Source organism: Rhagoletis zephyria, unplaced genomic scaffold (assembly GCF_001687245.7).
Source record: "Rhagoletis zephyria isolate East Lansing unplaced genomic scaffold, Rhagoletis_zephyria_1.1 Rzeph_scaffold_00235, whole genome shotgun sequence".
In the NCBI taxonomy this organism is placed as follows: Eukaryota; Metazoa; Arthropoda; class Insecta; order Diptera; family Tephritidae; genus Rhagoletis; species Rhagoletis zephyria.
Genome location: NW_016157319.1, coordinates 49,323 through 72,632, shown reverse-complemented (window position 1 = coordinate 72,632; position 23,310 = coordinate 49,323). Strand labels below are relative to the sequence as shown.

At 36.4% G+C, this 23,310-nt stretch overlaps 1 protein-coding gene across 1 annotated transcript in view; it reads right to left on the bottom strand.

Moving 5' to 3' along the window:
* The window catches only part of kn (EBF transcription factor knot), a 99,728-nt gene that overhangs the window by 52,108 nt on the left and 24,310 nt on the right, over positions 1-23,310 (bottom strand). The window contains exon 4 of the mRNA XM_017609551.1: positions 5,201-5,274. Within this exon, the coding sequence (XP_017465040.1) occupies positions 5,201-5,274 (74 nt within the window). The remainder of the gene's footprint in view (positions 1-5,200; positions 5,275-23,310) is intronic.

The window sequence follows — 23,310 nt, the reverse complement described above, 5'->3', positions numbered from 1 at the left end:
GGCAGCAACAACACCAATAGGCCTGAGCTTTCTTGCAGTACAACCGCACACTATCACACAATAGCTTAAGGGAGAAGAATAAATCAAAAGAGAACTGCGCTGGAACCAAGTCACTGGGCAGCGCCAAGCAAAAAAAACTATTGGGGAGATAAAATAGAAAAAGATATGAAAAAACAATTAACCTCCCAAAGCATAAACCTGGAATACTAACAGGTATCTTAACAGGTAAATGCAGATTAAGAAGTCGCTTATACAACCTCAGGATCTGGTCCACAGATTTATGCCGTTTCTGCGATTGGAGAGTTGAAACTTCTGAGCACATAATCCTCGAATGCGATTCAGTGGCGAGGAGAAGCGAAAAATACCTCGGGTCCTAACCTATCACCTAACAATCTACTGGATTTCCTAAGGGAGCTTTGACTTACCAAGCCGCTGTAAGGAGCAAGAGGGCACAATAGAGATAGATAATGGGCAGAAGACCTAAGATTTTTAGATGTTTTATTAGGTCTCCTTTGAGATTTTTCCAATTTAAAAACTGGTTTTATGTAAAATCGGGGATAGCTTCTCCCGGCGGCATCCCAACAGACGATGAATATGAGTTATCCAACTGGGAGGAACCACAAAGACCTGACCTAATCTTCATTTTAATCGCTTGCAGAATGCTCTGCGATCTCTGCAACACCAGTTAGGCAATAGGTTACAAATCATTTTATTTTTCCTACAGGATACACAAATCTACATACTATAAAGTAAATATAAAATGGGCGAAATGCCAAACAATGAAGACGCCATTGTTGTTTGCTTTATATCATTGCAACTGATGATTCGCTAGCACTCCCATCCGCTCATTCCCCCGCAAAACCTTAACGCGCCCGTTCAACACCCACAAGTTGGGCAAACAACCACCCACTTAGACATTGAATTGGACCATTTCTTCGTCCACATCATCTTCTTCATTTTTGCCTTGTTCACTCGATTATGCTACGCTCGGTTGGACATGCCTTTGTCCAAACACCCTTTATTTGTATGAATGTATGTGTGTATACATAGGTGTTGGAGTGCCATACACTATTTCAACGGTTGCCCGTTTATGATGGCCACTCCAAAGGATAGTGGAGAAGCTTTTTATTTTTCAACTTTATACTTTAACATACCACAAAGAAAGCTTTACTCAAGAAAAGAAGCGGCGAAGGTTGGTTTTTTAACTCAACTCAACTCAACTGGAGAAAAAGCTATGCTGAATCTTTTGTACGCTTAAGGTAAATGCGAGGAAATTCAACAAGGCGACGATTGCATGAACAAACAAAAAAAGAAGAAGAATGAATTGTAAAAGTCAAATATTATGAGGCGCAGGATAGCAAAAATAGGCCGTAGAAAAGCGTTAACCATTTGCTGGATTTAGATAGTGCTGAAGCACATAATTTTATCTTCTTTTTGAGTGTGGCAAAGAAAGAAAAAAATAAAAAGTTGGGAAGAAAACGAGAAACAGTAAAAAAAAATTAATAGAAATATTTAAAAAAAAAGGTGTAAAGAATGTAGTAACGAAAGCAATGCAAATACGAAAGGCTAAATTTTGGAAACTCACGGGAATTGTGATTCTTCACCAAGGGATTACGAGGTTTACGAATACAAACACATAAAAGCTTATAAACGTAATAGACACAGACACAAAGCAGTGAAGGCTGCATGGGAAACTAGCAAACAACCGAACTGGTTGAAGGTGTAGATTAGGTAAGTGTAGTAAGTGAGGCCGTGAAATGTAGTACTTTGCATTTTCTTACAAAGATTATTGGCAAACAAGACAAATAGACTGCCGACTCCTATAAACATGCAAACTTAAGCAAATAAGAAGCTGCGAAATTTTCATATCCTTACAGCCCGTGGGTTGATGTAGGACGATTTGCAAGGCTACTTGGCGAAAAATTTGAACGTTTTGTGTGCTTCAAAAGCGAATACTTGGGTGGAAATACCTGCATACGTAGCTATGTCTGTTAGTAAGGCAGCTCATCAATGAACTTGGCATTTCGTTAGACATTTTCTTGGTACCTATGCACCTTTGCTTTGTTCGCATATTCATTGACTGTTTATTTTGGCCAATTGCCTCTTAGAAGCACCACAAATGCTTGTGTAGTGGCGTCAATGATGCTACGGGATTGAACGATAGGTGACGGCAAGCATTTACTTAGAATAATTCCTTTTGACGTTGATTTGTGGCAATTTTGTAAATTAGATGCCATACTAGATAAAAAGGAAAAATTTTTAATACTTAAGTATTATAAACTTTATTAGATGAAGTGTTTAAATTATTGTATGCAAAGAAAAAATGTACTTTTAAATAAAAAAATATACATTTTTTTTTTAAGTAAATATTTCCGTGATTCAGCGTAATACTATGCTGTGCTAATAATATCACTCAGGTTCCTTTTCACAGGCATCAAAATAGGAGTAAAGTAGTAGCTATGCTGTTGGTGATCAGCTTAATTTGGTTTTAGTTTTTGAAATCAAAAAAGCATCTTCAACAACAAATTCTGTTAAATTAAAAAATTAAGTTTTTTGTTTATAAGGACGAATAGGTATTGGAAATGTCCTTTTATTTATATTTTTCAAGCTAATAAAATTAGTAGGACGAAATTCTAGGATGTGGGCATGTATATATCAATCCTTAACATATAATTTTTTCAAAAATAAATATTAAGAATTTTCAAGGTTATTCAAGGATAAAATGTTAAAAAGACATTTTTAATACCTATTGTGTACCAACAAATTTAAATTTTTTTATTTCCACAGAATTTTATCTTTTATTTGATGCCCATATTTTTATTTTACACTGGACTGATTTTTTTAGTAATCACTTCTTTGAAATGTCAAAGCCCTTTAAAAAAAAAGCATTACGTTTTTTTGTGTTTAAAATTGATCGTCGCACGATGTAATCTATCTAATCTATTTTAAGTCATTGATAGAAAATTAGTTTTGACACTTTTCGAGTTTTCTATGCCTTTTGGAATATTTTCGGGACTTTTTAAGAAAATTTTCCGACTGTTTTACATATACACAAGTATATCTTAGCTCTGCTTTTTGTACATGCCTAAAAGTCCAGTCAGACCTGGCAATTCTAGTTATTCCAAAACTGAACACTTTCAAAAAGTAGTTACAGAAAAATTTTCTAAAGAAATTTTTTATTTTCGAAAGACGAAATTTTTGGTTTTCCTTATTATATTTTTTTATTATTATTTCGCCAAAAAGTGCGTCAATAAAATTCATTATTACTGTCAAGTTGAGAATTTTAAATCCCATTTCTCGCATAAATACCCTAAAAGTGAGTACTTTTTGTCACTTTCCGGAATCCAGCTTCAAAAATAAAACTTACAAGGGCAGCTTGCACAATTCGCTTTCGAAAATAAGTTCCCACTAGCTCATGCTGTACCAAAAATTTTAATTTCTGGCCATATGGCGCACTTTGTCGCGGAATAATAAAAAAGCAACGGTGAGGAAAACAAAAAATATCGTTTTTCGAAAACTGAAAATTACTTTTTCTGCAACTACTTTTTGAAAGTACTTGCACTTCCACATCTTTCTTCAAATTCGCTGATTATTTTCTAAAAAAAAAAAAAAAAAAAATATAGAAAGCGCGGGTATTAATTCATATCCAAGAATCGTTTACCTTATGGCTAGAAGCTCTGGGCTTTTGCAACAGCCCAACTTCGTTCAGAAGGGATATGCTTAAGGCACGGGAGATATATAAATAAATACATATGAATGTATACTCAGAGTTGAGCGGGTCCTTTGTAAGGCAATTTACTGTAAAGTGGATCCGTAAATAGTTTGTACAAGGTAGAAGCACGGAATATGCCGATAACCTTGCTATTTGCTGGGCTCCTTGGCCTTTTTTACCATAAAACCAAAGTGCCCCTCTGTGGACAATGCCACATTGAATGGGGTACCCCTAGCAAGGGCAGACCATGCCAAATGTGAAAGGCTAATACTGGATAGGAAACAATATTGGAGGCCTTATATAGTAGAACGCGTTGGCAAATGGGAGACGAAGACCTCAGCCACACTTCACGCTCATCAGTTTGCGTCCGATGGATCTTTCCACAAGGAAGGTAGCATATATAGTCCAGAGATAGTCACAAACAGTAGTGAATCCGACTACTGCTTTCCAATACCACGACGGACCTCAAGTATTTAGCACACTGGTGTATAACTCGGTGTAAATTAATGAATTTTGGTATAAATCTAATTAATTGTACCAAATTTCACAAAATTTGCACCAAGTTATACACCACTATGTCACTTGAGACAATAAGTCTAGGAGCCATCTAACGCCAAGAAGAAACTGGGATAGTCAGAGCAAGAAGCACTCATATTCTCATCGTTTTCGTCTGTCTGATCACTGTAGTGACTCTCAGGCAGAGCTGATGGCTACGTATTTATTTCTAAAACTCACTGGTACAGTGTAGTACCATTTCTAGTGAAATCTACATACATACATACATACATACATCACCACCAGGTATGGTACTGAGGTATTTCCTCCACACTTCGCGCCAGTAAAGGAAACTTGAAAGCTGACGAAATTACGTACTCTGCAGGCACTCTTACAAAAAGAAGCAAATTTCTATTTTGCGTAAAATTCTACGTAATTACGTGTCAGATTGCGTGACGGATTACCATTCAAACGCCTCACGCAATCTTAAGGATAAAAAAACGCCTAGCCAAGAGGTTCTTAGAGGGCGTTCTGAGCTATTATTTCAGCCGAGGTTGCAGATACTTTGGCACTGCCCGGCGATGGCTGGAAGAGTAACAGCTTGAAGTTCACAGACCGCCCTAAAGCAGTTTCTTCTAGCTTCAAACTAATTTTTGGGAACGAGAATGACTCCATATATTAAGCTTTGACAAGTTAGCCTAGCTCATCTAAAGTGGAAAGTTTATCTTATATTTATATTTTTGTCATCTGAGAGCCTTACAATGCTATGAGAGATCCGAAAAGCAGATGTGTTTTTACGGTAAGGTTTTTCATAAGCGAAATATGATTAATATAATGATACCCAATCGTAGAAAAAATACTGCGCGAATGAGTAGTGAAAAACTAATTAAGAGAAATGGGAAACTGGCCTATGGTTGCCTTATTAAAATCAGCTATATATGCAATTCACATACACACATACATATATACATAAATACATTTAACGAAACTTACCTGCACATAACCTCATGCGTCAACAAAACACGACACATTTCCGGATTTTTATCTTGTCCTTCGTAAATAATCGCCTGGAAAAATAACAGAGAATAAAACAAAAAATTACCGAGTGTATGACTATAAGTAAGTTGTCATTAACGTAATTATTCAAACATAATCGTCAACTACAAGTGAAGTTACACCGTTAGGACTTACTCATAAAATAGTACAACTTAATTAGATTATACTACCTAAATGTATGCATATATGTATGTATGTAAATACATAGTCATCTAGATTAGGGTGCATCACACTTCATACAAAAAAATCGATAAAACTGTTAAAACGGCATTATACAATTTTTGATAGTTTAATGGCCATATTTATAAAAAATAAAGTAGGTTTAAAGAGCTATATAAAGTGACATTTTCATACAAATTTTCGATTTATAAAGCAGTTAAAGTCTTTTTTTATTTTTTATGAATTTGGCGTAATACTTCTTCGAAAATATTTCGGAAAAATATTAAGATCTACGTGAGCATTAGGGGCACCACTCTCCGTACAAAAAATCGGTACTGTTTTTCCATCAGATATGTAATGTTTTTCGTAGTTTAAGACTTCTTCCAAATGGACCGATTTGAAAATAGCTTTAAAAATCGATTTTTTTTATAAATAACATTAGTTTTTAAAAATGTTTTTTCCAAAAAATCACCTCAGATGATAGAAGAGTTTAAGCTAAAAAATGTCTTCATAAAAATGTTTAAAAATTTCATCAACGGAATAGAAATAAGGAAATTTTCAAATCGGTCCAAAATATTAACCTAAGTTTTATAATTCCGATGGAAAACCTGCATTTTTTTGTGAGACACTCTAATATACATATATACATAGTAGTAGGAAGAAGGATAAGGCACAAGGAAGTGATTGAATGAGTGACTGAGCATTTGCTTATACATAACATTCGCCATCATCATAAATAACTACTGAGTGTGGTCAATATTCGCCAGCTTAGAGTGAAAAGTTGATAAGTCCACTTTTTATGAAAGCGCATATCGCTAGCTTAGAAAGAAAAGTTGCTAAGTCCCATTTTAAAAATTTTACAGGAGAGGAAAAAATCTTCCTATAGCCATTTTCTTTAACTATTTCGCAAGACTTTGAATCAAGCATTTTGCGCGTTTAAAGAAGAGCAAAAGTCCATAAGAATCAGGAGGTTTCGATATTTATTAAATGATGTCGTATTATTTTGGCCTTATCGGATTTGCGGTGCTTCTTTTGGACTTAGCAAATTTTCCGTTTATTGCTTATGAAGAGGAAAAAATAAAACAAGTACCTTTATCATTTTCGAAACGATGCGTATTCAATTTCTCTAGCCTCCTATATCAAAATATGAGTTTTCATAAAAAGTGGACTTAGCAACTTTTCACTCTAAGCTAGCGATATGTATTTTGATATAGGAGGCTAGAGAAATTAAAAATGCATTAAGGTCCTTGTTTTATGCTTTCTTGTTTATATTTAATGAAAGTGAAATTTGCTAAGTCCAAACAAAGCTCCGAAAATTCGATAAGGCCAAAATAGTACGAAATCTTCTCATAAAAACCGAATCCCTCTGATTTATATAGAGTCTCGCTTTGCTTTAAACAAGCAAAAAGTTGTATTCAAAGTTTTGCAAAATACTTGAAGAAAATTGCTATAAGAAGTTGTTTTCCGCTCCTGTTCAATTCAATAAATTGGGACTTAGCAACTTTTCACTCTAAGCTAGCATATTTATTTTGTACACAAATTAACACACAGATACATTTATTTACCAATGATTGGGTATATTCTACGTTTTTTTTTGTAAAAATAAGGTCAGCACATTTTATATTATCAGAACGTATATCTCAATATTAAACATTGGCAATGAGTGTTGCTCTAGTTGTTGTCAGTATAATATGTACATATGTACTACCAGAAAAATGATAGCTTTCATTTATTTGCATAACATGTTGGTTTCCAAACATTCACAAAATACGAACATTAGAGTGGATAGGTCTGTCTTCGACCTATTAATCATATTTCCTTAAATCTTTTGGAAAGCATTGCAGCCAAAAAAACGAAGAAAACTGAGGTTAAAGGATGGGACGCCTACAGTCGCCATTACCACGATCGCAGATGGTTAACAAGATACTTAAGAAAATGGAATGCCCAACTTACTGTCCGAGTAGGTGACGTCTCTTTCATCCACAAGCAAAGTATAAAAAAATATACAGACCTAGTACTCCGAAATGGTCTGGCCAACCCAAGCTAGGTGAAGCTACTCTACTGATGAGGTAACGAGATTTTCCCGGCAACTCTTAGGCCGATGCTGTTCGAAGACATGCTGGCCTGGTGGTCGGCAATGAAGAAGAAAACATTTCTTAAAAGAATATGATTAGGATGACCACTTAGTATCACACCAATGGCCGCAGTGTAGCTCAAGAATATATCGTTTAAAACTGCCTCCAGGCTTAAAAACACCGGACAGTTTATATACTGATACTGCGATTACATTAGAGTAGCGTCGATGCTTTTTGGATGAATACACTAGGTGATCTCGGGCCAGTAGTTTGAGACGGATGTCTGGGCCACGATTTAGGTCGAAGGCTAGCGGGAGTGTATGGAGATGGTGCACTTTTATATAGAGAGGTCGCAAATGGGCAACGGGTATGCGCGTAGCATTCTCCATTTTTAGCCATAGAAGCGATGGAATTAATAAGCAGTGGGCGAATAACCGGCCGAGCGAATCTCTATATCGACTTTCAGGCTGCGATTCCTCAAAAAATGTGGTACACTGCAGGGCAGACATGGCTGAACTATACGCCGATACGGACGACGGTATGCATGTAATGGGTTTCGTGACTTATTGGCGTCTTTGGCCATGACGAGGCCAAGCGACTTGTCGGCTAAGGTGGTCATTCGGAAAACGTGCCAATAAGAGGCGAGAGCACCATACATACTCACAGGGTTTCGTTTATCCCTAAAGAGGGAGGTCCCTAGACTTCTAGCTAGTTTACTTATAGTACGTTGTCTTATGCTATGGCTCTTAGTAGTTTGAGCAAAGTCACGTAGTGAGTAGCCAGTCTTAACTTACCTAGGAATCGTTTCACCAAATGCTCTTACAAGTGCAGATAGGACCATCTATTCCCAAAGTGGAACAGGTGGACCCCCAGGGGTTCAGCGAAGACTAGATAGAGGTTTACGTTGGCTTGACAAAATGGATGTTCTCAAGTTGTAAGTTCTGGAAACTTTTCACTTTTTTTGTCCACGGACTTGAAAAAAATATATTCAGGTAGGCCAGCATGTGGACCAGATAGCCTATTTATTAAGCTTAAATTTTTTTTTAACCTCCCTTATTTTTTTGAGTAGTGTATTTTAAGGTAGAGGAATAAAATATCCATCTTCCTCCTCACTACAATTCTACTCAAGAGCATTCAATTTTGATTTCCTCTTTTGCGAGTTAAAAAAGAAAGAGTGCTCTTCAACCGAATTAATTTTTTTTATAACTCAGTTTTTTCGCTTCACGCTCTCTAAAATAGAACATGCATGAAAATATACTATTTTTATTTACCACTCCAAATTTAGTGTTGGCACTCAGCCGCCACGCAAACTTCAATCTTTAGAACTACTTTTCCCAATTCTTTGAAGAGTTTTGGGAACATGGCAGAAATATAGCAGTAAGGTGTCAACCCAAACCAGTAAAATTTTGAAGGTGGTTTACGAGAACAAAAAGTGTGGGAACCTCTGGATTAGACTAAGCATTCGAGGCAGAGATCCGGGGTAACTTTTTATTTTCATTTACGAACCTCTACAGTGACCCCGTCTAATGTAACTTTATGAAAAGGACGCAATTCGTTAAAGACCTGGTCAATTACAAATAGTAAAGTATGGTATATGGTATGTAGGAGTCCAATGAATAATGGATACATATGTATGTATGAACATTAAGCGCGTGCCAGTTTTATTTGAATACTATGTCGAGAAAAAATGTTGGGTGAAAAAAAAATGCTTTGTGCACCCACTAAAAACCCGCTAAATCGCGTTTTTGCTATAACTTGTTTATTTGTGAGCCAACTTTTTTAATTTTTATGTCACCGTAAAAGCCTTGCTCAGAACTATAAAAGCCTTGCTCAGAACTATAATTGAATAAACCGTTTTTTTTAGCAAGGTCGTCATCGTTTTTTGAGAGGTTTAGATTTATAGTATAAAAATACAAAACCAAGGATAGTAATTCCTAAATTAGTGAAGGTATAAAAAATAAAACTGTTTAATGGCCAAATATAGTCCGGAGCGAGACCTATTTAGCGACATACAGATTTTAAAAATTTCATATAAAATAAGAAAAAAAATTTTTTTACACCCAAAATTTTCCCTAGACATTAGTGTTTAAATAAAACTGGCACACGCTTAACTTTTTTTCTTTCGTACATATTTCGTGATACGTCTTAATGTAAATAATTACAAGTTACATATGAGTAATGAATGACTCTATTTATCTTGTAACATTGTAATCATACTAGCTAGAGCATGTGACAAATTTTGAACGAAAAGGAAAACGACATGTCTGATATTTTATTTGTTGAAACCGCTAATTACAGTGGACGCGTAGTTGAACAACAAAGTTCAACCAACATTATTCGAGATATCTAAGGCATCTAAGTATCTATTAGAGCGTTTAAGTTGTGCGTTTTTTGTTGTTTGATGCAGCCCGATAAGCACTATGAAACTACATGCTGACTTATGTAGCTAAATATATCGTACATACATATATGCATACAAAGGACACCAAAGGATCCGTCATTGTTTATTAAGAGAGCTGTCAAAAACGATTGATAGCAAAGAAAGAAAAAAAGAAATAACACAACAATACTGAGTCACTTCGAAACTAGTTACATAGGGAGTGGAAAAGCACTCAAGCGCTTGCTAAAAATAAAAACAAAACAAAAAGGACGCGCAAGGATTCGTTTTTAAATTGCGCCATATGCGTTACATGTGCCACTAACAAGTAGTTATATATGGATGTGTGTCTATCTGCTCGTTGGAACTTGAAAGTTAGGTGAGTGATTAGCCATAAAACCACAAGTGTCGAATATCAGCAGCAGCAGCAGCAACACCAACAACAACTACAAAAGGACATACATACATAGCCAACTTTCTGGCATAATTTTTGACGCGTGTAACCTTTTTCTTTGCTTTTTATTTTGTTGCCTGAATTTTATTCAGTGTGGAAAGTGTTTTTTTTTTCTTCATCCCCCACTTCAGTTCGTTTGTTTGTTGTCTTTGCCCACTACATAGGTACGTAGGTACATGTGTACCTATGAATGCATATAAATAAATAGTATTTACCTACACAAGAGATAAATAGACAAGCAGACAAGCAGACAAACAAACATTAGTGTGGATAGATACTTGAAAATCATCGTGGCAGCAGGTCCTTTGTACCCAAACATAGTCTTTAGAAAGACAACCCCTCATCAAACCTACGCCGCCTGCGTTTTCAATTCTTCTAATTTAAAAATAATTAAATACAAATACCAGGGATTGCACTGGACGCCTTTTGTAGGCAATATTTATAAATCTTGCTTCTTTTTTGTTTTTCTTTTTTTCCACCCACCTTGCATGGTGTGTTGCAAGCAACAAATGTGGCATGCGGCTGGGATATTCCATCTACCAACTAACCTCTCTTTTACACTTGCAAACGATGCGCCTATGCTTAGAGATAATGGCAAAATAGTAGTTTGTAATTGATGAAGAATGCATTCGAACAACAACCACCGCGCGAAAGCGTCATAGCAAGTGGTGAGGTTATGTAATGCACAGTGGTTAAAAAATGGTGAATATTTGGTCGAAATAGAATGAATTTTTGATAGGGAGGATAAATAGTTATTTTTTGATTGTACTTAATTGAGAGAGAGACTTGATTGAGTAACCTATCTTCGGAATCGATAATTTTTTAAATTTAATTTTTAAAGGACTACATATTTTATTATGGTTTGAAGAGTTGCTTTGAACAGATTTCCACCATAAATTAAACTAGAAAAAGTTATTGAAAACTAAATTTCAATTTTAGACAGGCTTATCATATCCAATTTTTATATGACATTGCTTTACTGTATTTAGTAAAATTTAGTTTAATAGATACTATTGACTTTACTTTTTTATAGATTATTATTTTTGAGATTAAGGCCAAATTTTGTAAATTTTTTTATGAAATTTCTTTTTGTAAAACTTTGTTTTGGAAAAGATTTTTTCAAATTCTTTTATGAACATTATTTCATTGAAAAATTTATAATTTTTTTATTTTTTATGAACTTTTTATATTTTTTCTATTTAAAATTTAATTTCTAGACTAAGCAAAGTTCACAAGTCAAAATGGTTGGTTTCTAATGCCGACATTTTTTTTTTTTAATTTCCAGTTGTAAATGGTGTTTGTTGCCTTATTATTATTTAAAGTAAATTTTTTTAATTCAATTTATTTTATTGGTTTATACATAAAATTATATATTTTTGCTTTAGGGCAGATTTTGTGAATTTTTTATAGAACTTTTCATTTGACATTTTTTTATGAAAAATACATATGTATATCTAAAATATCTAAGAAAATTTTAAATTATCTAAACGTTAAAAGTGGCAACATATTTAATTAAAATTTTGGCATGGCAATACTGGAAAAAATATGTTTTTTAAATTATCTTACACTCTAAAAATTTTAAATTTTTTTCGATTTTTTCTGAATTTCACTAGTTAATTTTCCTCCCCACTTTACCACTGTGCAGCGCACGCCGCAGTTTGCAACATCAACAGCATTGTCAAATAATACCAAACACCAGCCGAACTAAACTGGTTGCACAAGTAAAATAAAAAAGCTAACTACTCCTCGAGTGTCAGTGGGTACTCCTCGAGTGTCAGTGGGTAAGAGCCGCCGGGTACTTTTGGCAACATATGTGCACACTTTTACATTATGAAAATTTACAAGCTTGCTGGTGCTGCGCTGGGGTGCAGAGGCAAGGACATGCATACTCGTATATTCATTCAAATCAAACCAGCAAAAGGTAATCAGAAATTAATTTTTGTAAGCCTGCACGAGCCCTCCGCCCGACTCATCCAAGCCATCCACCAAACACGCTTTTATTTTTATCTGTCCATATTTTGTTTGCCTAACCAGTAGCATAAAGAAGGGCGAATCATCCTTACAGCTTACAACTATCATCCCTTATTATCCTGTTGGTTGGTTTAATAATAATATATATATATATATATTTTTATTATTATTGTTGTTATTGTTATGGCGAGAGACAATGAATTGGCATAAATTAGAAATTAAAGGTAAAAGTGAGAAGGATTGGCAAATAAAATCCAACAAAATAAATGCAAAAAAAAGTACTCAAGTCAAAGTGCGTTCACACAATCCCCAACTCCGCACTGCAGCAAGTCATAGATAGTACATACATAGTTAGGCTTGGCTTGCGGACACATGTGTCAATCTTGCCAACTATGTAATAATAAATATTATCGCACAAGCGCGTCCTCGTCGGCAGCAAATCTTTTTGCTAATTTATATACGCAGCAGCGAATATTTTACAAAAACAAAAAACACACATCAACTTTACATTTTCGCATTTTGCTTACCTTTTTTACTACACAAAATACATCAGTGTAATTCTATCTGTTTTACCCTTGTTTTCGACACATTTTCGCATTACTCCCTTTTTATTGTGGGTTAATGGAATTCTTGTGTTTTTGCAGAATTTCCACTTTTTACCTAATTCATATGAATTCTACTTATCCTCCAAATGTGTTTCATTTGCTTTCAATTATTATTTATTTTCTGGTTGTTTTTTATTTTGAATTCACTAGTGAATTATGTTTTATTCATTCGCTGCCGAGAGCTTTCGATCCGAAAATTAGTTCTTTTTGAAATTAAACTGACATTTTTTAACCGACTTCAAAAAGTGAAGGTTATTAATTGATTTTCTCGAATTTCTTTTGCATACAAATTTTGGAAATAAATGATTAAAATGCACATTTTTTTTTAACGTAACATAAGTGTAGAATGGTAAAAAATAAGAGAGCAATGGAACTGGCTTTGCAAATCGAATGATGTGAGTTCGCTTCCCCCTGATGTCTAGAAAGAAGTCTGATCAGATACGAAATATGTATGGAGTTGATTTAACTACTATTGCTTAGACTTAATTGCCTTGTCTAAATTAAAAAAAAGGAATGTCTAAATCGAAGTTTCAAATAATATGCAGGGAATAAGACACTCGTCGTATCCTTAAGGAAAGCTGATTTAATCCGCTTTTCAAAGTATTCTAAGAAAGAAATGAGAACGTGATTTTAAAGGTCTATTAGGTGAATTACATCACCAAATGCCCAAATTAGGGTGGTTGTTAAAAACATCAACATCTTAATTTTTTTTTGTAAATCTGATTAGGAAAAAATGGGATAAGTTTTGAGTGCTGATTTAGCCCAAGGTCCTGATTAACGCTTGGGTACCTCCCATGGAGACGTCAGGCAGTTAGCAGCCTTTTTTTGCCTGGAAAACGCTACATCGATAAGGAAGCCTAAATTTAAAATAAATAAATTTAATTTAAATAAATAGACCTAAGGTCGCAGTGCACAGCCTCTAACATTCTATCTAAGGCTGTTGGATATTCCTTTGCAAACCCTTGCGGTAAGCTTGGTGTCAGTCTAGTGAGTAATTTTAAGCATGAAAAAAACCACTTAACCGCCAGATTCAATTCGCTACGTGACAAGACACCGCATAAATATTGATTGGAATGTAAATTCAACAAGCTATTTGAGGTCTTTCACACATCGAGATCCGACTAGAACATCATAGAATTAAACCAACCGCATAGACTCTCAACGAACCATGGACGGTTAAGGTCGGCGACTAAATCAAGTATTGCGACCTTTTTTTTGGAATCCGTTTTGATCAGAAGCCCAAAGCTAATTCAAAAATTGCATATTGATTTCCACTTCTATTCGTCTGAGAGAGTCTGCTCGTACCACTAGTAGATATTCATCCACACAAGCGTCTGCTTTAGCCGGAAAACCCAGACCTTGGCATATGTAGAGATGAACGCAGACCAAATCTGCCCAGTTGGGGCTGGAAAAACTATTTCGCCTATCCGACTATTGCAGCCTCTTTCAAGCAGAAGTACCTGCCACACAGGACTTCTACTTACATAATCAAGCGGCACTAAAAGCGCGGAGCAGTCGGCACCTCACTTGGTATGGGTGCCGCGTGGCATCATAACATACCAGGCAGCGAAAAAGCGGATGAACTTGGGAGAGAGGGCACATCCGTTCAACTTTTTTAATCCTAGAAGAGTTTGGACATCCTGTTCTTACCTAGTTAAACTAGCAGGGACAGGTGCGCTGGTCTCACCACTTGCAGGAATACGAAACTAATGGGGCCAAAATGGAACGAGAAGCGGTCGAACAATCTCCTCATACAGATGGAAGTTAGCCACAGCCATGAATCTGCCAGCTGTTGCCTTGGGAGGAAGGCACGTGGAGAGGTTAGGTGCTTCCCAAAACGACTTCTGCAGAAGCTGCCGAGATGACCTTGATGAAACTGCTAAGCTAATGTCCCGCACTTTGTTCTCGAAGGTTTAATCGACATAGCCGAAGTAGGAATACGGCATTTTTTTGGATTTCGCAGAGTCCATACGATGGTTTGAGTAGCAACGTTCTAACGTTCCGCGTGGTTTTACAATGGGCCCAAAATTTGAGGGCCTAGGTATGCTAGTGGGCTCACTGGAAGTCACTTCAACTCATCCTAAATCACGGAGCTCTCGCACACTGTTTGGACGAAAAAAAAAACTGCTAATAAAGCCCTTGCTCGCCCGTTTAAAGTGAAAAGTTTAAAATATTTGAAGCGTATTTGTTCCTATGAACCGTTGTGAGCCTGCATTCAATAACTCAGCACCAAAAAAAATAACACCAAATTCCATAATTGATACCATTCGACCACGGATTAAGGAATTCTTGGAACAAAGGTGCTACACACTCAAAAAGGATTACACCACCGATATGTACAGAAAAACTTGAACTCAAACCCCAAAAAAGTTGGCTGTTGTCAAACATTTGAGCAACAATTACAAATGCCAAACTTTCGCTGATTCACAGAGAGTTGAAAACAGTTAATAAACATTCAAAAAATGCAGTCAAGCAATACTCCAAAAAGCAAAAAACCAAAAACCCAAATCGCATTTGAAGCAACAATCTGCCAAGCGTAAGACAAACTCACCAATGTTTTTTTTTTAGTCCAAACCAACTTTGCGCCAAAGCCGAAAAGTTATAAGTGATGACAACAATAGTGATGATGATGAAATAAATCTGCGACAAACTAAAAGCCATCAATCAATATGGGGACACGAGCATAAGCGGCAAAGATATGGATCATCTCGAGAGTGCCACCGTTCAATGTGGCTAAACAATAGCCGCAAAGTGGTGGACGCGCAGCCAGTCAATTCAGCGCCAAATAGAAGGCAAGTTTGTTAGAAGAACGGAGAATGGGGTACAGAGCGGAGAGAAGAAAGAAAAAGGGGGAAAGAGTGTGAGAGAGAGAGCGGGCAATATATGTAGGCTGATTAGCGGAAAATGCACAGAGGCGGCAAATATTTGTGCAAACAACGGCCACACTGCGGACTAAACGGGTAAACGTGTATGTATAGTTGCTTGGAGCATATGGATCGAGCAAACGAATAGGCAGTTAGGTAGACAATGCGGCAGCATACAGTGGAAAGAGGTGGCAACGCTGGCAGGAGAAGCGGAAAGGTTTTATGACTTTGCACTGCAGTGTGTAAACATTCCGCGCCTCGCATGGAGGACGTACTCCAGGAATGCTGTGGCGCTGAGGGCTGAGCAAGAAGGTGGAGGGTAGCAGAAGCTGACTACTTGCTTGCGCTTAGATAGTGATTTATCACTTTATGCATTTTTTTGTGCTTATGGAAGTTTAAACAACGACGATGACGGCAACGAGGAACACAATCATTTAGCGCTGCTGCAATAAAGCTACTAGGTAAGCATTAAAAGCAAGCGCGGCATACAAGTCCTGCAGCAGCTGATTAAAAATGAACGCCTGGCTATCTGTTCGAGCAACGAAAGAACAAGAAAAGGAAAAACTAACAGCAAAGAAATTAAAACAAACTGTTGAACAGGGACATTGGACCGTTATGTCAGCAAGTAAAAAGTAAAAAGTTGAGGAAGTGGAGGTAAGCAGCGTAGAAGAGCGAACGGCTGCAGGATGGGGCTTGGCTGACAGTGGAATGAAGGAAGCGGAAGGAGCTGCTGACTATGTCCGGTTGACTGTGAATTTAAATACGAATTTGACAAAATGAAACGAAATAAAAAGAAAAACACAAACACACACACGGAAGCAGAAACAAAACAAAGCAACGCGCAACTGCATTCGAAACGAAAAAATTTGCCAGCAAACAAGGATGCCAGTTGGATGTTGGAGGTGCATTCTTGTTATTCCTTTTTGATTTGCCTTACTACCCGGCATTCGCTGTTTTTACAAGCATTTTTTCACTACAGTTGTCCATGATGCGCACAACAACGGAAGCAGCGCAAATGTTGTGCAGTGAATCTGTTGCGAGTACGACTACGTTTGGAAAAAAAAACATTGCAGCTTGCTGTGTTGCTCGATTATATAGCCTTTGGGCTAAAACGTTTAACTAAAGTTGAACAAATTGTTTGCTTAATTGTTAAACCATTCAGCGTGATGGCTGGTGGAGAGAGAAAGAGAGATGGATAGCTGTAGCGGAAGCAGTGAGGTGTTCTTAATCTATGTAGGAGTAGCTCTGAGGGACTTCGGAGCAGTTGGATTTGAAGCGATAGGAATGTGAATGATTTAAAGTGAAGTTTAGTTAAGTGGCGCATATAGCAAGTGATTCTGCAAATGATAAAATTTGATGTGAATTCGTACAGGCACGTATGAGATTTAGCAGCCGCAGGTCCTCAGCAGAAAGAAAACTCCACAAAAGTCGATACTGGGCTATTGGAGCGATCTGGATCTACATACATATCGCACATCTAGATCTAAAATGAGCTAACTCAAAATTCAGAGAGTGAAATATAACTGCTTGTGGATCGTACAGTATCTAGTGTTTTAGTCAATGTATGATCATGAAGAAAAAAATATTCGCATTAATTGGCGGTAAGACCTATGAATTGATTTATGCAAAAAAATCACCATATTTTTTATTTTTTTTTTAGGTGACCGCACTTTTTGTTTACACATTTTTTTTATTATATAAAAATAATAATTTTCCTTCGAAAGTTATGCGAAATTCCAAATTTCATAATTTCCGGGATTTGGGAATTTTTTTTCAATGCCGCCATAACTATTATAGTTACAAAAACAGTTCTGGTCCCATTTTAAAGGTTATATTTAGGACTATAATGAAAAAATATATAAAGAATTCGAAAAATAAAAAAATGTTGAATAAAAAATATTTTGTTGATGCAATTCTGCTGGTCTTAAAAAATTCTGAAATAGTTTTGTCTTTTAAAGATGTGAATTTTTGAAATTTGAAAAGCAATTTTTTGTGAACTCTAAGTGAAGTTATTGTAAACAATTTTTGTTTAATTTAAAATAAAATTTTTTTCGAAGTTCAATCAAAAATTTATCTCAAAAACAAAAACACCCCGGAGCTTCTATAACCCGCTAGAGGTGTTTTATAAAAAAAATGTACGAAAATTCATATAAGATTAAGATTTTTGAATTTTAAAATTCTGTAATTGAGATACTCAAAAAATAAACTTGCAAAATCCGGAAAATTGTAAAATTTGGAACTTTCGAAAAAAAATATTTTTTTCCCTTTAGCAGAACTTCATTATTCAAAAATTCTATTTCAGTTAAAATTGGCAAAGCACCTGCAAAACTTTCTTTTAAAAGTTTATATATCTGTTGATATTACCTTAACAACGCCAAAAAAAATACCTCCGGATCATATTATAAGGGCAAGGAGAAGCGGTTTGACTTAAATGATATCTTGGAGAAATAAAACAAAGTGGTTGAAAAAATGGAATAACATACCTATGAAGATTTTATACGAGCTTATTCTTCAATTTTTGATGTGCTTAGCTACAATTTTAAGACGTCTTCGAACAATAACTACTTATTTTTTTACCGATTATTGAAGACAACAGCAGATCCACGCTTGATATTGGCATCAGTAACTAATGGATGCTGGCGAAAGACTACCATCGGTTGTCTAATGAGTGGTTTTGGTTAACACTTAAGACAGGCTAGGTTAAGTTTGCCCAGTAAGGCTTGTATGTAGACTTTGCATCTGAAACCTGTCTGGAGACGTTGGCATCTGCATCACAGTTTGTTCAATGGCACAAGGTACTATGATGACGCCGCAAAGGACCCTTACCTACTGCGAATTCGTTTTAACATCAAAAGCGCTCCAGTCCTTTGCTTATCAAAGTCTCGGACTTAAAGGCCTTGAGGCTGCCTTTCGGTCTCCCATTCTTCCCTAGTTGGAGATCGTATAACAATTCTGATACGGAAGTCCCACGTAATGTGATCTGAGGTGACATACCAGAAAGCTTAGATCGTGTTCTCCCCATCTAATTTCACTCAAGATCGCTTTATGCTAGCTTCAGTACCAAAATGCGCCTAAAACTATGTGAGAGCGTTTAAGAGAAAAGAGAAGAAGCACTATCAATGAATATAAGTCTCCAATTCCCAACCAGCTTATGACATTTGTTTAATATATCATTTAGGTTTACAAAAGTAATGCTAATGGCAGCTTCACACGCCAACTGGCTTTTTCGAAGTTTCGAAAAGATTATTGTGAACTAAATAAAAACATTCGCAATTCCCAGATTGTAACCGTGTGCCGATTAAGTAACTGTCAGTGGACTAAAGTAAAAAAGCAAACATCAGCCACTGCTCTTAACTATGTTTTTATGCGCTTAAGTATTTGCTTAAGCAGCTGAGAAGGTCGGCTTAAGCTCATTGTATTGGTTTTCGTATAATTTATGATTTTTTTGAAGAAGCAAACACTGATTATAAAAGGACCTGCTAGCTGAAGTATGCGTTAGAAAACTATGTGTAGAATATGAAGACTTAACTGGTATCAATACTTGCGTATCACCCGCCCTAACCTCACTTTGCCAACGCGCACGTGACATACGTTGACAAGCGCTAGCAAGCACGCGACCATATGCGGCTAAAAAGGACTGATGAAAGGGAAAGCAAGGAGTGCTGCCGGTAGAGACGGTTCGTTCAAGGCAAGGGCAACAATTTTCGAACAGGAAAAGAACAATCATTTGATCGGATTAGGTAGGATTTGAAATTATATCTGATATAAAAGAAATTATAGAGCTACTGCAGGTACTAAGTTACTACATAAATACATACATTCATATCTAAAGGACGAGCGAGTGGTAAGCGCGTGTGGTAAGAGCGGCGAATTTTGCATTAAGCAGTCGTTATCTTTTCCAAAAAATGAGCAAAAAATGTAACACAAACAAGTCTACAAACAGGCGCTCGAAGGTGCAAAGTTGCAGTTTTTGTTTGAGAACGTTTTTTTTTTCACAGCAAAACGCTTTGGCAGGTTGCATATTTTTCGGGGTTGTTAAGCCTTTTTGCATACATACATACATACTTATCCACAGAACAAAGGACATAGTAGGTATGTATGCATGTACATACATATTTATCTACATAAACATATCATGTGCATATGATTAGCATGCGCGTAGTAAGCGCCTACAGACATTTATACTCTTTTTTATCTAAAGTGTGAGAGTTAGTGCTTTCCATGAAATATGCAAATTGGATGCGCTGAAATTATATCTACGTACATATCTATTTCATGTCTCTTCCAACGCGCTACGACGCGTGTTTCAATTGCGCCGCTTTAAAGTGAGCGCTCTTGGTTAGTGGAAAATACAGTGAATTCCATAGAAATGCGACATTCATCTTTAATTCAAGGCGTTCACAGAGAAAGCTCAAGCATCACAACAAGCGTTCGAACTAGTTAAACAAGCAAGGCGCTTAAGAGGTATGCACTTATACCTAAGGCAAGAAGACACTTAAGCGGGAGGCTCTTAAGCATAACGCAATTAGTAGGAGGCAATAAAAAGGATTGTTATTTAATAAATATTGATTAAAGTTAATAAGAAGTCACTTTAAAAAAAATCGCTTAAGACAAATGTATAATTTGACCGAAAAGCTCTAAAACAGGCTGCATTTAAGCAATTTGCACTTAAATTAGAGGCAATAAAGATAATTTTTTAAAATTGAGATGTGACAAAGATGCGTCTTATTGAAGTGCGGAGGAGCGAAAGATGCACCATCACGGCGTTTCAATTCTTTTGTTTTTTCAATGAACTTCGGCACGAATGGGTAGTTCAATTGAAAAAGCTCTACTGTCGGATGCCGTTGAAAATATGCAACCAAGACTGATACACTAAAGTGGATTATTTAAATGTGAGATTTCATGAAAATGTATCTCTTCGAAGCATAAAAGAGACTATATGTAGCATTTAAGCGGATAGGCATTTACACGAAATGCATTGTAACCAAGCTACAGTGTCTTAGCGCCGGTTACTCAATGTCTGGTTGACACTAACTTTCACGGGGGCGCAGCATCGCCATGTAAGCACACCCCAGGGGGCCTTTGTCCTGTGCAGACAGACGTGAAATATCTTCGCACACTACTTGGTCGTTTTATTTACAGATTCCTGGTTCAAAGTGGGTCATAAATATTCCAAAACTGTCTGGTAATTCAAAATGTAAATTTTGGTGATTTCGGTTCCTTAATATTGCGCCCGACCGTAGTTTAGGATAAACTCGAATTGATCAGAAATTGAGGCCAACTTCCTGCTACAGTCCTCCAATAGTTGAGACCTATGTAGTCGGAAAAATATAAGATATCTGATAAAATGCCTACCTGCATCCGCGCGGCTGCGTTGCACTTTATTTACCTAACAACCTGCCAAGTTACAAACGTGTCCGCCTGGAAAACGCTTGCGTAGCCTGAAAAGTAGAAAGCTGATCGATCGGTAGAGACGACTATACCTTCCAAGCATTGGGTTTCACCGACTTGAGCGACGCTTTTACTTATATACATTCATATATATTTGTAGAGCAGTATATTCTTCAGGCAAATGGTGGCTTTTGATAGAAGAAAATGGTACCACAACTAGGCGCACTCCTGGTGAAGCAGTGGGTGGTAATTCCTTTTTGTTTACATTCAACGATAGTTAACTCGGCAAAGAAATCCCGACTGTACAGCGAACTCAGAAGTTCTCTCAGGTTGTCATAGTTCTCCCCCAAAAGTCCTTTTATGTTGGCGATCGGTCACTACCAATGACAACTTCATGTTAAAGAAGAGCGGTTTGTTCTCTTTGTGACCGGTAGGTGATATCTCAATATAACCGCGCTGTTAGCAGCTGTATCTTCTATACAAAAATCGATCGATACCAAATCGAGCAGAATCTACAGAGCCTCCACTCGTTGTTCTTTAAATTCCGCTGAGCTTTTCATCGACGTAAACTCTAATAAGTGCAAGCTCCCAGGCCATCGCTTCATACGAAAGTATGGGCCGGACTATAGTTGTGTACAATCACCATACAATCCCTGGCTTCAATACTCATCTGCTGCCTAGAATTCTTTTAGCTGAATAATGGCTAAGTTTCGTGGTAGAGTTGGCATATTGAATGCATACCATTGGTTCAAAACGGGACCTAGAATTTCGACTTCAAGTACTCTTTCAACAATTCCGCGGTGTGGGGACAAAAAGCATATTTGTCTGACTATAAATTCTCAGTATCCGACTTGCTGTGTCCCAACTTTCCCTTTGACTTTATTCACTTTCTTCACCTCCCTTTGGACAGCTTCTCCTTGGACAATTTTTCGCTTGTCTGCCACTATATCGCTCAAACGGACATGGATTCAAATCCTGAAATTGTAGGAAACGCACAAGATAGCCATTCAGACATTGGTCAATTCAGCCTTACCTGCCTTATTTAAATATCGTATTTTATAAGTACTGACTTTTCTGTAACCGATACTCATCATACTTTTTTTATTTGCCTCTCCCCGATCGTGTTTTATTTTATTTTTTATTTTTTGAGGAGTAACTAGCAGGTTTTAATGCATTTCATTGCATTCGAAAAATATTAAACGCCAATATTTGGCGACTTTATTGGCTGACTTGGCATTGGACGTATGGTCAACTGCTGGCACTTCAGACGCCTGCGAACACAGAGAGGCGGAGCAGGGGTCAATATGATACACGAAAAATGCGAAAACTCGTAAAGTGTCTCAGTAAAACGGACAGATAAAGCGGCCAAAAGCTATAAATATGTGAAAAATGGGCTAGCGGATAAACGAACAGGCATATACAAAAGCACATACACCAATAAAAATATATGTATTTATGTAGTACATTAGGGTGCATCACAAAAAAAAACAGTGGCGGTTTTTCTCCTGGAAGTATAAAGTTTATTAGACTTTCGCCAAAATATTGCGGAAAAATATTAAGATTTACATGAGAGCTAGACCGAAAAAATACCTACAGATATATCGTTATTTTGATTGCGTTTATATAAATTTTAAATATTTTTATGCAGACCTCTTATAAATTTTTCTATTATCTGAGTCAATTTTTTGGAAAAAATTTTTTAAAAAGTACATTTTTATTTATTAACAAATTTAATTTTTTGGGAGTATATGCAAATCGGTCCAGCTTACTTAAATCTTAACGTTATGTTGGAAGTCTTAAAATATAATAAGTTTTCTATTTCCCTTAGAAAAACAGTACCGATTTTTTTTTTGTATGGAAAGTAATGTACTTGCATACATGAATATTTTTCTCATGGCGCAAAATACACTTGGTGGACACTTTGAATGGCATATTTTTGTAGCAGAAATCTATATCTATGCATGTATGTTCATATATGTACTATATAGTATATTTTAAGTACATACCTACATACATATGTATGTATCGCTAATGCCGCCATATGTGCCGCACGCCAAAAATACGTCGTTAGCGCACACTTACTCACAGCTCCCACCAAACGTTGTACTAATACTAGGGTGATTTACTTGGTTTTTCTAAACCGGCTTTTAC